Genomic DNA, 18,554 nt, shown 5'->3' with positions numbered 1-18,554 from the left:
ATAAACAATGTTCAATATTGTAATATCGAGAATTAAAATTGTAATTTCAATTACTTTTATGTTTTTATTAAATTCTCGATTATTAAAATCCGCTACTATTTTAGTTTCGATAATCGTACTTTACTACCTTAAAGTTCACAGAATAAATACTATCGGTTTTGACTACTTTAAAGTGTTCGACATACAATTTCAATCATTTTATACATTACCATCTCGATTATTGAAATATAATGATTTTGTTGAAATAAAATATAGTCATTTTAATTTCAATTATTAAAATTCATTGCTATTTTAATGTGGGTTATTTTTAAGCTTCAGCAAACCGATATTGTTAATTTTAATTCTTTGAGAGAATATTTAATATGTTGGAATTTCAATCACATACTTTTATTAAAATATTTTACTATTTTCATTCTAGTTTCTGGAATTGATTTTTATTTCGATTTCGACTGTTGTTGTACTTTACTATTTTTAGGTTACAGAGAGCAAATACACGCCGTTACACTTCACAGGGGAGAATTTATCGGTTAATAGAAAGACTAATTGGTTGAAAGATGAATGAAAATAAAGCTGCAATGAAGTTTTATTGTCCACAGATATAAAACGACACAATAAGACGATTAGATACTGTTGTATAATCAAGAACTAGTTGATATAATGTTTTATATTTAGCTAGATTATCTTTGATGACTTTCTTGCAAAGTATCTTGCAAGAGGAAATTTTGACACGCTCACATGTCTTTCTCGGAATAGATATGTTTCGTGATATCTTTGAAAATGTGAGCGTAAATTGCCTTATCATAAACAACAGTGAACACGTTCGATTTCTCATCCATGTTGTTCCATAATCTTTGTTAGTCGTTGCTAATTTTTTGTCATTTTCAAGTTATATTTAACAATGGTGAAATATTTATTTAATACATTGGGACGTTTACAGTAAACTCTGCCTCAATTTGACTAATCTTACTATTTCCATTTATGTTTATGTTTATTGTGTTGAATAATGAAAAACGCACATAAATGAAATAGAACGAGAAGATAGGTGTCATTATTAACCAGTTAGCTATTTTTGACGAGTATACTCGTCATGAAGAAATGACAATATTTTGTGTTATGACGAGCTCTGTCAGTGATAAAATTAAGAAATAAAAGAGTCATTTAATTACAACTTAAGTCTATATTATAACAGTTACAAACATTCTGTGTTTGACGAGTATACTCGTTATCGCTCTTTTTTGCGGCATATTTTAGGCACACACTTTTCGAAGAGGTTGCAACAACTAACCGGTTAATTAATTAATTTCATAGAAATTTAATATGATAAAGACAGAATATTTTCAACATTTTTTTGAAGTAATAAAATTTTATTCTTGATGAATATCTCGTATATTGCTTGTCTTTACTACCAATGCAATTAGTATAAATATATGTAAGTAAAAGTATTTATGTACTTACAACGTAATTCGACAATACGAAACATAGTTAAGTGTATTACTTAGTACTTACTAGATAAATTTTGACAGAAATAAAGCTTTATATGAAAGAAATGTTTCCTAGCCCTCCGTCGTCGAATGTTTTGGTTATATTATATTTTATGATTCAAACTAATACATTTCTTTTGATCTTTTTCATTAGATAAAAAACAAATTCATATTAATGACTATTGCTAAAATATACACATTTTGTTTCAACCAAAATAATCAAAAAATATCTATAATCTACATATAGATACCATAAAAAGCCAAATGTTTTCGAGTATTAAATAATTTGTGTACTATTGGGGTTTATTTTTTCATGTATAATTATCCTCTTACTAACTGTACTGCCAGAACTCTGTGTGTGTGCGTGTGTGTGTGTGCGCCCGCGCACACGACTATTTTACTACGATGGAAAAGGTAAGTACATGGAAACAATCTCAAGGTTTAATATCGCAATAAACTGAAAATCTTAGATTGCTTTTAATTCAAAGACTCGATTTGTATATATTTCTTTACTTTCTTTTATCGAATAATACTATTTTGACATAGAAAGATAGATACATTGCCAAATGTACATATCTGCTAGTATGTATATTCAAATCAAAAGGTGAACTTTCGAGATTTTAACGTTACAATCAAATTTTAATAATTTAAATAATAACAGCAGAGCAACAAAAGATTTGTTTGATCCAATGAGGGATATATGTATTTTTTTATAATTTAATTGTTAAAAATTTTTGGTTTTTTATCAATTTCAATGTGGAAAGAAGCATTCACGTTTCGTTTATAGTAACAAAAATTGAAGACGACGATCTTTATTCGTAAAATTGAAAATGTATTATTGACAATTTATTATCCTTTATCCAAATAACCTTTTCAAAGTAAATGTAACATTCCTGCATGTTAGACAGTGAGATGGATCATCGAGATAACACACTGTGTTTCGTAATTCGTGCAGTGTATTACGAATTCCTGGAATATATCCAATTATATCGACGGATCAGTTAAAGTACTTTCACTGAATCGTAATCAAGGTCTACTGTAAATGATCTGCTACTCGTCTTACGTCTTACAGCTGTTCATGGAAACATTTGTAACAAAAGTAACTTCTTTATCCTTGCCGGTTCTGTATATTATAAAAATGCCTTATATAATCTATTTATTAATAAAAATTGGAATCGATTCAACAATTTTTTATAATACATTAAGATTATTAAGAAATTAGTATTAAGTATTAAATTTATACTTGAACTAATTTCGATTTAATTTCCTATCTGCATCTCCAAAATTGCTTTAGACCATAATTCAAAATATTTATATATATTTACTTTAATATTTATTTTCATTTATTAGAAATTATTCTTCTTCTGTAAGATACATTACATAGTATGCTATCAATTATCGATTGTCAATAACATAAGAAATACATTTATATACTTTAATCTTAATCAATCCAAGATTCCACTTTCGTATCTATGATCATTGATTATTATCATGCGCTACTTCATTATGTACATGTATCTTATACTTTTATTTATTAACATAACGACATACATATATCGTGCGAACAAATAACATTCATTTACTGTTTAATGCAAAAATTAATCAAAAGAAAAAATGTAGTTTCATACTTTTATATTGTACATTTATTGATTTTCTAAAAAAGGATACATATATAATTAACCCTTAAAAACTATCATCAAAGGAAATCATATTTATTCCGTCTTCTTCTTTTCTTATTATTTAATTTGTACTTTACAGTTTGTCCAGCTGGACATTCGGTAAATTTTTCCAACTATTATTCTGTCATGAGTGAATTTTCACAGCAATATATTTTTAGTATCAATAAACTCCAATAAACGCACTTAAATGCCTCATAGTTGTTCAATATGAAGTGAAAAGCGGAGAACATACTTTAAAATAATAATATTAAAACAAAATTCACAATTTGTACAATTTCATTCATGATGGACTGCAAGGATTCATTGTATATCATTATTATTCAAATTAATTCTGTTTCGTACCCTTTTCGCACAATCTGGCACCAGATCACTAAACAAGCTCTCAGTAGCTTCTTGAAGTGTTGGTAAAACAAAAATTTTGGGGATCATACATATTATGATGCGCGCGCGTATGTGTATGCATGTGTGTGAAATATAAACTTATATAATATAATACAAGTTTAATCAAATATATTATTTTCCTGCACCATAGATACGTTTCTCGCACATTTTTCATCGAATCGTGACATCTATAGTGAACAGAATTTTCATATACATACGTATATATAATATATCTGTTTTTTCTAACGATTCACAGTGAATGGAATGATACTGTAATGATTCGTAGAGAAGCACAGACATAAAGAAACCATAGAAATTCAATCGATCGTTGTCATCGGCCGATTGTATTCATGCTCGTGGATATAAATTTTAATCCTATCTTCGTACGATCCGCGTTAAAAGATTTTATTTCTGTTTCAATTCTTCCATTTTTGTATCACATAGCATTTAAAAAATGTTCGTTTCTTCGTATAAATATAAGTGTGCAAACTATAATTTCATATTAATTATGTATATTATATAATCAAATATCTTATTAAATATTGTTTTCTATATATTTAAAATTATAATAAGTATCTATAATATCGATCCACCATTATATGAATCTAGGATGGAATGTGGAATCGATCAACAAAGATGACAATATAACGTTGATACGAATCTTGGTATTCTAATTTCTCAGGACTATTAAATTTTATTTTAAAAAAGGAAGAGTATATAAGTAATTGTAATATTATACGTCCTTAACAAAAGTACGTATCTATGGATACGTAGAATGTTATTTAACAGAACTTGCTTTTGAAAAAAAAAATAAAAATTTTGTCTGGATAGCGTAAGATTGCCTATGAGAACTGATAACAGCAAACTCTACTACATGCAATCACATTTTCCACTGTTTGACAAACAATTCACGTGACTATTATCTCGTGATGATAGACAAGAAATCTAGTGTAACAATCTCGATAAGTAAGTCATAATTACGAAAATCTAATGATCATAGAAAACATTTAGACCAGATAAAAAAAGGATGATAGAACATTTAGCAAAAGTACCACCGAAATGACGTGCAAAATAGTTTAGAAATAAAATCGATCTAAATGCAAAATTCTATTGGAACAAAATAAAAGAAACTTAAAAAATGTGAAAACAATAAGAATAAAACATATTTCGCGTATGAAATATCACGTAGTTTCTCGTGCAATTTGTATGTATATCCATTCGCATTTCACTAGTTTCGCTGACCGAACAAAAATATTATATATCCCTAAAATCGCGAATCGTTTCGTTCAATGTTCCGAGCTCGACTGGCATTTTGAATTAACGTTGCACTGGCCTGACGTCTGATACAATACCACTGAACTATATATGTACATGATGCAGTGTGTAACGAATGTTATGAAACCAGAAATAAATCTAGTTTAAAATTGGCAGAGGGCAGAAAACAGTAAGGAAAATTGAACATCTCAATGCCGCGTAAATATCATATTCTTTATATTATGTGACAAAATATTTCGATTTAAATTTTCAAAGAAAAATTGTTAACCCAGCTGCATCCTTTCAGCAGTTTTAGAGTTTATTTATCGTTACTAATTTCTTAAAGTTCAAGAAAGATGTAAAAGGATTTTTAGCATAAATATTTTTTTTATACGTTAAAAGTATTTTTATATGTACATCAAAATAAGAATGGTATTAAGATTAAGACAAAAATTTAACCACAGTAGATGGGACTAGATCTTTCACTCTTCCCCAATTATCTTTCACATTGATTCATTCCTAACATATTTTACGAGTATTTCTTTTACAGTTTTCAGAAACATTATCCTTTCTTAACATTAGAAATATTATGAGACTTTTTTTAGATTCTGCAGGAAATTCGGCTTACTTTGTCATACATTCACAAAAATACAGGAACAATGAGATAAATTTGGCTTATGTTTTTATTAAAAAACACAAAAATCAAGGTTGATTTTATGATAACTAAAATATTTACATGAAAATAAATAACCAGTCGAAGACCGGACGCTTGTAATCAGATCGTTCGATATCTAGAGGAGAGAGACGCAGTTACTATGGAAAACGAAAATGAATATCAATGACAATAAACAATAGCCATGTCAGTTACTCTTTGGAAAAACAAAGAATCTCTTGGTCGGTTTAAAAATTTTCCAGAAATGTGTCAGATAGCAATTATGGAATTTGGAAAAATTATAGCGAAATCTAAAAAAAACTGTAACCAATTTAAAATATTAGCAGTTTAAATTAAAGTATTTTCTTTGTAAATTCGATGATTTTTTCATCTCTTACTACTAATCCTAACTTTAAAAGCCCTTTCTCAAAAAAGTTGTCCATTCTTTTTATGGTGTTTAATAGTAATGAATTCTTTAAAACATCTTCTACTTTTACTTCTTTCTTGGAGAGTATTCAATTTTCACATTGAATATGTTTTTTAAACACTACAATACTAATAATACAATATTTCAGATAATAAAATATTTGTAGCATTTATATTTTAGATATCAAAATATATTTAAAAGTATATTGACGGATTCATTTGAATTTTGCTGTACTTCGAAAAAGTAGATTATTTATGCGATGAAAAAATTCTATTGTAATACTGTTAAGTCAAAAACAAATTGTCAATAGCTAATCATTAAAGCTTAAAACGATAAGATTACAAAATGTCCTATTCGACAGAAGACATACATGTAGTCATATTGATATAATTTGTAGATAAATTAATAAACGAATATCCCGCTAAAATTGTCACTTTTTTAATTTTAAAATTGCTTCAGACCTACCCAAACTCTTGAGTATTTTAAGAAATATAATAATTGTAAACATCATAAAGACAGCCAAAGGAAAATAAGATCCAAAAATAATATTGAGCAAAGTGCATAAACCACATTCTGTATAAATTAAAAGAATATGAATATATATTTGAATATACATATGTATGAATGTATGTACATATGTATACACAGTATATTTGAAAATATATAGATATTGTATATATTAAAAATATTTAAATCTTATATATAAAACATTCTTTGAAAAATAGATCGATTTATTTTTTAATGACAAATTTGTTATTTATATAATAATAAATTATCTAATGTAATTCTTAGTATAGAACTTACTCTGTTTGCCATTGATCTAATTATTTTGGAGTATTTTACTTTAGAAATGAAATTCTGTGTTATATACATACATACGTGTATATTTGCAACGTATAGTAATGGATAAAAATTGAAACAGTGGAGAATAATACTTTACTTGGGATGAAATGATAATGCTAATAGATACTGTGCATATCCATGTTACATGTATAATACTATTCATTGAAATGATTGCTTAAATTAAATTGAAAATATATAAATTTAGGATATGTTAAATTCATAACATGCGGCCAACTACAAATATTAACGGAAGAATCAATCAACAACTTGATAATTGAACAGTGTTGAACAGTATTAACATTTCCAATTAGTATAGAATTGCTTTCTATCGATATCAAATTAAACTAAAAGTGCAGCAACAAGTTATCCAAATAGAAATATATTTGCTACTACAATTTATATTTCAATTACGAATTGTATTTTTCAATAATTCACATAGTCAGCACATAAAAAATTAAAAATATTCCTTTTAACGATCAGTACATCTCGTAACTATCCTCAAATTAACCCTGCTACATCCTCTAGGAATTTACAAAGCAACCGTGTTTTTTGTAAAAAAAAATATGAAAAATTTCTTAGATTAGTAGAAGATATGGAAGAATAGTTGTTTAGGCAATATGCGTGATTTCTCGTTTTAGTTTAGTTCAGAATAAAATTTAATCAGATATTGAACAAAAATTTGAAGTCCGCAATAGAATTAAAATTGTATTTTTCAATTTGTTAACCGGTTAACGGTTCGTCCCTTAATCAGAAACATCCGTAATTGGAAAATTAAAAGTTCACAAAGGCAGATCAATCTTAGTTAGATCTTAAGTATAAATACGATGTAACTTATTTTTTAACACAGAACTGAAACTACACATACGAAGACACTGGATTCCTATATAATATATAAGAAATTAGTACAATGCCCGACAGATTGATAATTCAAATGTATGTATAATGTATTAACAATTTCGAAATTGAGGATACGTCGATTGTTTCGATATATTTCGATTACCTTATAAGTTCCATGAAATTCTGGACATCGATCTAAATATGGCACCAAAGAATATTTCCGAATTCTTCCGACACTCAACGATACAGCTGACATATTTTCACGAACGACGAAAAAAACAGCGCACCACCAAAGTTTTTAAATATTCATGACGCGGGGGTCGTGTACCTATTGAGATTTCGCCACTGACTGACAGTACCAGCACTCGTGGGTGGCACAAGCCACAGGGATTCACTATCACCTATCTGATATCTTTTCGTTTCGTCAAGAAATCATATCGATAATAATTTTCCCTGGAGAATTGTGGTAATGTTCTCTTATCGCGAATGAATTGTGATTAATAAGATAATACCTCGTATATACCCATCCAGGCCAGCCGTTCCAAAGCTTGAAAAACGTTTAACCGAAATTTAAAGCCATATAACTCGGCTACAGATGTATTACTAATTTATACCTATTTAGTGTAATCTTACTGAATTACGCCGCTATTGACATCCATTCCCAAAATTTCTAATGTCTTACTACATTGAATACGGCTTTTTGTGTAGTGCTGGATAAGAAAATATCAGTTCATTGCCACCGGGAAAAATATCAGGCAAAATTTTTTGACCTAAGCGATAATTAACGAATTATGCTTGCTGATTATATTCTCGCCTTTACCTTTACTACCTTTACTACCTTTACGTTTTAGAAGATAACCGTATTGCACGATTTGATGCTTCGAACTTATATGGTTCTCTTAAGATTGCTCGATTTAGCAATAATAATATAAAAAATATAATAAAGTGTTACAATTTGCACACTGCAGATTGCTTAATATATTAATAATTGCTTTTATTTATACAAATATATTGTCTCAAAACCAAGTTGATTGATATAGAACAACAAATACGATGACTTACGCTTTTCCGCTTATCATTTTTTTTTTTCTATTTTTCAAGGTCACTGACAGTTTTTAAGCGGAACAATTTTTATGTGCTAAACTTTACACATTATTGTTAATACTTTCGTGATTCACGTGCTCCAATTTATAATATGACTCATTTTATTAAAAGCTGAATTTAATATTATCATTTTATCTGTATTACCCCCTTCGTGTTCCTTCAATTCCTTCATAAGGATAAACGGACTAAACGTGTAAAACATCATAAGTAAAAGATTATTTTAAATATTGCAGTCGTCGTTTCCGTACTTATAATTCTTGTTTGTATACTTATGTTCATACTGTAACATATTTCTTATGGTATTATATATATTAATATATATTCCTTATTTAAACGTATATATAGAATAAAGGTAGAAACTATTTGTAACCATTTAAGCGCGACGACACGCGTTTCGAAATCTCAATTAGTTGTCATCATGCATAATATAATATAATATAATATAATGTATTGTGATATGATATAATATCATATCATATCGTATCATATCATATAATAATATAATATACTATAATATAATATAATATAATATAATATAGTGTATGTTTACGGTTTTCATTCCGAATATGTAGGTATGTATATAGATACATAATTTCATAAAGATGGCAGCTGAGCTTCGACGTATTGCATCGCCATCTATCAACTAATGCAAATAACATTAAGAACTGCACTGCGTCGAGAAACGCGTTCGACGATAAAGATGTATATACATGCACCAAGCTTTTCTCTAATTCAAGGAAAAATATAAGACACATTAAATAACTCTCATCATTGTTGGAGATAACAACGAAACAATTCTATGAAAGAATGCAACATGAAAATGTCACGACTAAAATAGATTAACCGCACAGGGTATGCAATTACTCAGTTCGAATGCCTATAGCGAACACGAAGCACGTGTAAAATTCTTTGTATTCTAAAACGGTCTTATGAGTCGTCAGACGGCCATGTTACGCAACAAAGAGTAAAATATCGCAAACAAATAAAGCACGTTTACTTCACTTGATTTCGTTGGTCGTTTTTAGCAAATCGGACGATGCGAATCTTAAGAACGTGTTTAAGATTGTGAACATTCTAGATTGAACTTCCTTTCGAGCATTATCTAATTAGCATTACTGATCGATACTATCGCATGTATTGTCTTATCTTCATTACAAATCGTCTTTCGTACGATTTATTTACTAACCTAATCTCTATGCGTTACTAATTGAGCCAGCAATCCACGTACGGGAAGCATTCGCAAAGGAGACCTTACGTGTCGACGTATCCGTCATGGTCATAATAGCCCTCAACGCATTGTAATTCGTCTTTCAACCGAATCGATAAAGCTTAAAGGAAGCCTTGTACCTACGCTGCCCTGTCTCCTAACCTCACCCACGAAACATTGAATTCAAACATTAAAGTCACATATCAAGATCTGGATCGAACGATATCGCAAATTTAGAAATACAAACCTCGAACACCTTTACACACATTTCCACCTAAGATTTTATGCAATTTTTAATAGCATGTAGATAAATGTTGTAAATTGATCTCAGATCTCATGCGTAGATTAATGATTATTATTATTACCATTAGCATTATCGTATCATTGAAAGTAAGATATTTCTTTTTTGAACTTATCTACTACAATCAGTGTTTTTAAATATGCTATTAAATATGCTAGTGTTTTAAATATGTTTTTAAATATTTTAAATATGCTAAATACTTTGCTTAGTCTTTAGTCAAATTTCCACGTACGATGCATGGATGTTAGTAAAATATATAGGTCAATAAATATATAAAGTAATATTTATCATATTCTTACAGAATTTTCAAATAACAGACCTTAATTATCTATTTAGAAATTGTCCGGCAGTATACTAAGATTAAATATTACATACATATATTACATACATACGATTTATCAATATATGTAATTCCTACTTGACTTTCATTTAAAATGTTTAAATTCATAATTTTTTTAGTGTTCATGTAGATGATAACAATAGTCTTTTCGTGATTTTAGACAAATCTTTTTATATGATTTATATCTTAAAAACTAGATAGTCTCTGGGAATAGACATTTTTCCCAGAATGCTTTGTTACAAATTTTCATATTTATTAGTTCTTTAAAATCAATTTTACCGTATTTTAATAAGGAAATATTCTTATAATACAGAATATACTGACTATTTATCAACACACAGTTCATTACTTATGATTCTGTAATTAAATTATATCTTATCAAAAATAACTAATTATAAATATGTGTATACTTTTGATCAGTAGTATAAGTTTGATAAGTAGTATAAGTAGTAAGTAGTATAAGTATAATGACACATATGTCAATCTTGACTCTTGACATCAAATGTTTTATTTATATTTTGTGATTTAAACTAATACATTTTTCTAATTTTATATTAGAATATTAAATAAAAAATAAATTCACATCAAAAACTAGTAACTAAAGCGTACACATTTTGTTAAGGCGAAATATTGATCAAAAAAATATCTGTAATCATCATAAAAATTGAGATAATTTCATTTGTTGAACCTTAAGATTTGTTAATTATAACAAAAATTTTGTGCAATTATTTCATGTTCTGTGGATATCCTTTGTTGTTTTAAAAATAAGAAAAGACTTCGTTGCAAAGATCTGTGTTCGTTGCCCTGAGACTTAGTGACCAAGGTAATCTACCCTTTACAGAAGAAGATGGTAAGGCCCTCCAAGTTTCTTGAGGCCAATTTATCACACCTTTCATCACACAACCACGCGATAACTGCTTATGTTCAAGATCGTTCGTTACACTTGTTATTTACGAAAACTGTTTTACATGATTCGCATGTTTTACTTAAAATTCTTAGAAATAAATAAATATTGAAAAATTGGCGAAGTTGGAAAACTAATTCTGTCATATCTATAGACCTCTTACTGATAATGAATTGTATCTCAAAAAAGGCCTGCTACCGAGAATTTGAATCCTTAGGATTTCGATATTGAAGTAAATTCGTGCAACTATATATATTACTTCCTTAAAGACAGTTTCTGCCAATATTACTCAATATGTATTCCAACCAGAACAAAAGAAATCAAATCTAAGTAGAAATTTATTTTCACTACTAAATACCATAACAAGTTCCCCATTTCAGCTACTTTGCATATTATTTTATATTATGTGCATTCTTTGCACATTTACACTTTTAAATTTCCCATAGATAAATAAAAATCTGCAGTATTTCACTGCAGAACATACTAGGAAACTGCTTTAAAACATAATAATATTGCTAAAAACATACGTAACATACATAAAATTGATTTAAAGCAAAGCAAAGTTACTAATAAATTTCATTGTATCATATATCGACATCAATAAACACGATTATGTGTAATAATAGTAAAATAAAATAAAATTTCGTCTCAAACAATATTCTTTTCGAATTCTTTTTATACCAAGCATCTAACGAAGTAATAATTAACAATTAATAGTTACTTAAAGATTATTTCCAATACTTGAAAAGGAGAAAAGAATTACTATATAAATATGAATCGTTTGATCAGAGGGAGATATAACTGAAAGACCGTTCTAACCCAGAGGGAAGGACTATGGAAAATAAATAAATAAACTAAAATACAAATCATTTTGTGAAATCACGCGTAAAGTAAGGAATCAATCCACCACATCTTACTATGATGCACACTACACACATACGTATAGTCGTGAACGACAATTTAAATAGCTAATAACGAACTATTTTCATCACATTTACTTTGTGTTTATGCAATTTTTTTCTTTTAAAAGATATAAGAAGCAACAAAACAGCAGACCTTCACAAAATAAGCAACGTTCTTTCTCCGTTTTAACCGGAAACGAACATTATTATCGCTGCTGATAATTTCCTGCCTAAACGCAAGGAATTTAGATGAAAAGCATCATCGACTCGTAAACAACCTTGTGACCAACTATTTTTATGTATAAAAAGATATTTCATACTCATTATTTAAGAAAATAAACGAACAATCATGTCGTAATTTGAAACTTCAATTTCCGCGATTCTTCAGTCACTCTCCATTTTCGCATATATATATAAATATATATATTAATATGAATGTTTGTAAAAAATAAAATATATATTAATATAAAATACAACCTAATTAACTTACATATATATTCAAGTGCAGTTATAAATTAAAAAGAACAGTTACGTTTTGCAACAGTTATGATTAAAAATTTAAAAAGTTATTGTATGAAAATCATAATTTAAATGATTTTGCTTAAGAATAATAATTATAAATGATCGAAATCATTTTGTTTATAAATAACCATCATTCATGACGGAAATTGTTTTTAGTTACAGATCATCATTTTTGGCGATGAAAATAGAAACAATTTCTGGTACAAATAATAGTTACCAGAATGCTTAAAAGTTAATATTTTTTAATCGTTTAATTTTATTGAAATCTCTTAGAAATTTAATAATCATTGTCTTAAAATTGCCTTAAAACTAAGAATTAACTTTTTCAAACTGATGTCTTTGTAAAAAATTTTAGGATATATTTAGATATTTGTAACAGTATAGAAAAAAATTACATAGGAAATAGAAATTTATTGATTTTATCTAATGGCTATCAAATTTGATCAAACTATATGAATAAACAATTCAGATAATTCAAAATTGGTTCACAATTACCTATGCCTAGTTTATTAATTAGCACTAAAAACAAAAGGAACAATGATTACGAATAAACCAAAAAATTATTTTTTATAATAATATTTTCTCAACTACATTTTAATTATCCATTAATAAAGTGAGTAAATTACGATGTCACTGTCACTAGCATCAGCATATCGTTTCTCTTGTTCAATCTTCTATCTAATCTAGCTATCCCTAAGACGACCTTCCTCATAGATAAAAGATGTACCTCTCATAAACAATGTATATAATATGTAGATACCTAGAACATCTAACAATAAGCCTTAGCATACCTTTCCTTTACTCCCCTAATATTCCCTACCGTGATACTAATACCATCATTGACAACCCACACGATCAGACAAAGCCTCATTTTTTTAAAAGACGTGATTGAATTTCCACAAAAAAATTAAATAAATAATTCGGAAGAAACAATTTCACTTACCTTTCTCTTTCTCTCCTGAACGAAATCTACCCTGCGAACCCAGACTTCCTCCGTCGAATCATAATCAAGAGTGCTAGAACTGCTCGCCTGACTCTTCATTTCTATCAAACTGCTGTCGAAGAACCTTTTATCGAGATGAGGACTAGGGAGAGGACTGGTCCTCGAGAAAGTCATACTGGTCGAATAGGTCGGCGGATCCGTGGCTGGGAAGGTCATCCCAGGGCCAGTGGTATGCCTTCTTCTTAGAGGAGGTTTCGTGGTGGACGTCGGTGAAGTAACCATTGACGTTGTAAACCTAGATGACGAGGTAGTTGTCGTAGCAGTCGTCGTTGATGTGATCGTCGAGGTAGTTGTTGAAGTTGTCGTCGTTGTCACCGAAGAGATAGCAGTTTGGGTATTCGGTTCAGATATACTGGGGGTAGGATTCGACTTTTGATCGATTCTCTCAGAGCTTGATTTCTCTGAAGTAGACGGACTAGAAGCTTTCGAGGAGTCACTATCGTTCTTTTCGTCCGACTCTTCCGTCTTCGCGACATCCTTCTTACTTTCACTAGCGTTTTCCGTGGTCGATGCTTCCAAGTTTTTCACTGAAACACAAAAAAAAACGTATGTTGGCAACGACATACTATGAAGGATTATCGATGCCACTTGGCCTGACGTTGTTCAACTTTAGGACAATTTTGCCCTCCTTCTTGTTAGTACGAATGTGTCCTATTTAGTATTTTTTTGATTTTAAGGAAAACTAGAAAATCCTACGTATTTCGTAGAAATCTAGAAACAGTCTAGAAGCATGCATCATTTATTAAGACAGGCTGAAGTTTAAATGCCAGTAAGACATTCTATTGTGATACATATGTTGATATGACAGCTAAGTCTTCGGCAATCTTCAATTCTTTAACGAATTTTTGTTTATTTTTCTTCAAATAAAAATTTTTAAAAACCGGACCTTCAATCCATTTATATGTTTAGAAAATTTTCATATAAAAATTTGTTAGCTATTCGCTAAAATGCGATAGGAGGCAACAGCGATCACTGAAATCTAAGGATAAACCTAACATCTAACGATACAATGTTCGCAGGTTTGCCTTGAAATGCATAATGGTCTCTTTGAGCATACTCTGTAAAACAAATAATGTAGCACAAAACTCATTAAATTTTATAAACAAAAACAAATAGAACATATGTTTATATCCCTTTTTATTGTTTTCTAGTGTATAATCAATTTCTGCTGTGAGTGTATTTTGACTGTCACACTCTGTCCTATCACGACTGTCCTATCAAGAACAGAAACACTGTTCGCAGAATAGGAGTATGAGGAATAGCACGAAACTTACCTCACGACTTCTAAAATTAATGCATGCCTGAATGATTTGACTAAACTAAGTAATAATTTATGCATATGAAAATGACATAAAATTTCTAATAAGTACGAATTAACGGGGAACATTCCTGGTGGCGATCTCGTTGTCCAATTATTATTTACCGACAAAGTTGCTATTATTTGAGTCGGTCGCATTTGTGACACCCGCTCCTTTCACTGTTATAAAGTCTGATACCGAGCATTGAGCTGCGTGAATCGAGTCGACACACGCTCGTTTGCACAATTTGCCAGACTCTATCATGCAGCATCGTAACATGTCGCGTTGTACGTCGTCTGTTATTATATTTTTCTTCGCACGAATATCTATTCCCGTGGCTGACAAAACGTGCATAATATTAACGGGCAGCGATATAATTCAAGAGAAACAGCTATTAAACTTGCTCGGACTGCCGATTTGAATAAGGAAAGAGAACGTGGAAGATTCGCAAGCACTTGGAACTATTACATCGTTGGAAACGTGGAATATTATGCTTCCGGGGGCACTCTATAAATAAACATCGGCTAAATGAAGTAACTGTTCGCATCTATAGCTGTGTTCCATGAAGTGGGTAATTCGCAAACAGTAGACGCGTTGCTCTCGTATATCGCAAACAAAAAGTCGTTTCGATTGGTAGTCACAGGAAAAATAAATGAAACGAATGGAAAATGTAACGCGTTGTCATTAAACTTAGCGATAGCGATTAAAAGAAAAGTAAAGGTATGTATGTATAACGTTTCCCTTTTCGATAATAATAAATATAACATATCGTTATCGAAAAATAAAGAGTCTTCTTGCAGTGATAGTAAAAACGTTGCAAAACGAAACTAAACACAGTTAAACCTCTAGCCGCACGCTAATCTTAGTTCTCATTGAACGAGTACGAGCCCCTGTTAATAGCTCTTAGCGCGTTTTAATGCTCGAATCATGTTTCGTAACATGCTGCTTTCCTCGCAATCTTCCATAGACGCTGGCAATGGCTGCAAACGATCGGAGAGAATCAATCCGGTTCTTATAATGAAACACGTAACATTTTAAATCGAAGCGAAAGAAATGAGGAAAAATGAGATTTACTGTTGAAAAGTAATTATATCGAAAAATTAATTTTTCATTTTATTCACATATACCTAATTGACTTTGTTATGTCTTTAAAATAATATTCGGTTCAAACAAATTTTCAGATTTGAAGAAGATATGAAGTAATCGTAGACACACAATTTTACATTGCAATTTTGTTCTTCAAACATTACAAATCTTTTTATTTGCTGGAACGAAAGAAAGATTGAGACATAAAGATTCGATAATAAGATTAATTTGTTAAGGTCTTTTTTTAACTTATGTACCTAATTTGTAGAAAAATTTCTATAAAAAGATTACTAAATATAAGAATAGAATAAAATAATAGATATTCACTGAATGTCTAACGATCTAAACTAAACAGCAGTTGTACAATATTGCTCAAATATGATGTATGAATGAATTTCTTTGTATCCCACTTCAAGATACTTTAAACGCACGTGAATACATATTTTGTGCCGTGATTTAATGCGAAAACCAATATATTTATTATCGTTAGACAGAACACAATAAACGTAATAAACGGCAGAAGTGTGTGTAGATTTATGACAAATTCTTCGTTTAATTTATTTACTTTTTTCCTCCATAGTTAGGTATAGTAGATTGTAGGAGTTATTTACGGAATGTTTTTGAATAAAGTAGCTGTACGTAAATAAAGCCAAACTGCTTTGTATATCACGAATAAAGTCAACATTAAGATTATAAAAACTTTAAACAAAATGTCTGTTAACTTAATTTCTTACATGAAATAACATATTTTATTTATGTAAAAATATAATAGTACTTCGATAAAAATAATAAATGAAAGAAGCTATATGAAAGGCTTTCTTACAACCTAATAATACCGATATGTTATCAACATATGTAGGTATGTATATATGTCTCAGAAGAAAAAAATATCTAATTATATTGATACATTAATTGTTTACCGCTAACATGATTACCATCTTATCGAAATTTATGTCTCATTAAGATCTTTCTTTTCAATTTGTATGCAAAAATTTAATTTATTAAATAACAAATACATCATAATGTAATTTTAACATTAATATGTTACTTAACCAGATTTTAGCTCTTTCTGTAATTAGATAACGTTTTTACATAACGTTTGATATTCTAATATAACAAACGAGTTTGCATATTCTTTAAACAATTAATGAGACAGCAGATAGCTATAAAACTAGATATACCATGACTTATGCATACAATAATTTCCTATCGATCATTTTTTTCCTGCGAATTAAAAGGCAACGAGTTCAATATCATCGATACATTATGATACATTAAGATAGATATGAGATAACCAGTGAGGTAATGGAATTTAAAAGAACAAGTTTTAACAACATTAATGCCAAATGATATGAAAAATGTTCCTGGCAAGATAACACGATTCAGCAGATTCTATGTAAACAAGAAAAATAAACGTTCTAAAAACATGTCGATGCATGTGGAAAATTTGCATTGAAATATTAAAGATACTTATTCGAGAAAAATAAAAAATACGCTGCATTTCTTTGATATTTCGGTCTTTTTTTCTCTATGATACAAGGCACTTGAATATTGTGAATTAAATAATATTTTCATTTACGCAATGAAAGTTTTCGCTGACTTTCATGAACCATAAAATCTATCTGTAGTAATAATCTATCCATTTAAATATATTTAAACAGATAACAGATTAAATAAGAATTTTAACTGCCAATAGTAACTACATTTTAATTGAATAAAACCAGTTTAAGTAATGCTATTATCAACTAACTTAATATTTGTTTTCTTTCCAAAATTTGACTTCATTTTCTCTTTATGTAAAAGATTAGTAAATAAATAATTAACTCTTTTTCTCTTCTCTTCTCTTTTACATTTTCAACGGTGAGAGCAGAATATATTAATCTTTTATGAGAGTTTGAAATATCTCAATGAAAATTTGAATCGTAATTTATAGCTTATGATTATAAAGTTCAACTTAACTGAACATTACGGAAGCTTTGCATCGTATGTTACTTAGGAACGAAATAACGACAGTGTTTGTATTACCTGAGTTAAGTACTCCACAACTGGATCCCACAATAGCAATTGACTGTTTCGCAACCATGGTGGAGATATTTAAAAACAATATGTGTTCCTAAAACAATATGCTTTTCATCCGTTATGAGGTTTTGTGAATTAATATTTTTTCGAATTAGATCTCTCGTTCTGATAAATAAATATACGAGATATCTCGTTCATAGTAGCCCACCGTATGAACGATACTGTGTCGCGGGACAATACATCCGTGACATCGTACGATCCATATTGTGTCACGATATATCTCGTCCATGGTTGAGAAGCGGTTAAGTGTTAAA

The 18,554-nt window shown here is 29.3% G+C and overlaps 1 protein-coding gene and 1 long non-coding RNA gene across 3 annotated transcripts in view; one reads left to right on the top strand and one right to left on the bottom strand.

Annotated features, from left to right (window-relative positions):
- Window positions 1-18,554, bottom strand: part of LOC122568463 (serine-rich adhesin for platelets) — a 129,061-nt gene that overhangs the window by 75,874 nt on the left and 34,633 nt on the right. Inside the window, exons 1-2 of one of the 2 annotated variants that reach the window (XM_043728213.1) lie at window positions 18,247-18,329; window positions 13,778-14,364 (exon numbers count right to left, since the gene is read on the bottom strand). In XM_043728213.1, coding sequence (XP_043584148.1) covers window positions 13,778-14,364; window positions 18,247-18,304 — 645 coding nt within the window. In that variant the 5' untranslated portion in view covers window positions 18,305-18,329. Of the gene's footprint in view, window positions 1-13,777; window positions 14,365-18,246; window positions 18,330-18,554 lie in introns of those variants that run through there. The other variant, XM_043728212.1, reaches the window with a different exon arrangement.
- On the top strand, window positions 15,470-17,738 carry LOC122568469. The gene is made up of 3 exons (XR_006317085.1): window positions 15,470-15,855; window positions 15,936-16,218; window positions 16,317-17,738. It is a non-coding gene; the product is annotated as an uncharacterized LOC122568469 (long non-coding RNA).

This window comes from Bombus pyrosoma, linkage group LG6 (genome assembly GCF_014825855.1).
Source record: "Bombus pyrosoma isolate SC7728 linkage group LG6, ASM1482585v1, whole genome shotgun sequence".
Classification (NCBI taxonomy): domain Eukaryota; kingdom Metazoa; phylum Arthropoda; class Insecta; order Hymenoptera; family Apidae; genus Bombus; species Bombus pyrosoma.
The sequence above is the reverse complement of the archived record's forward strand: the minus strand, read 5'-3'. Positions and strand labels throughout refer to the sequence as shown.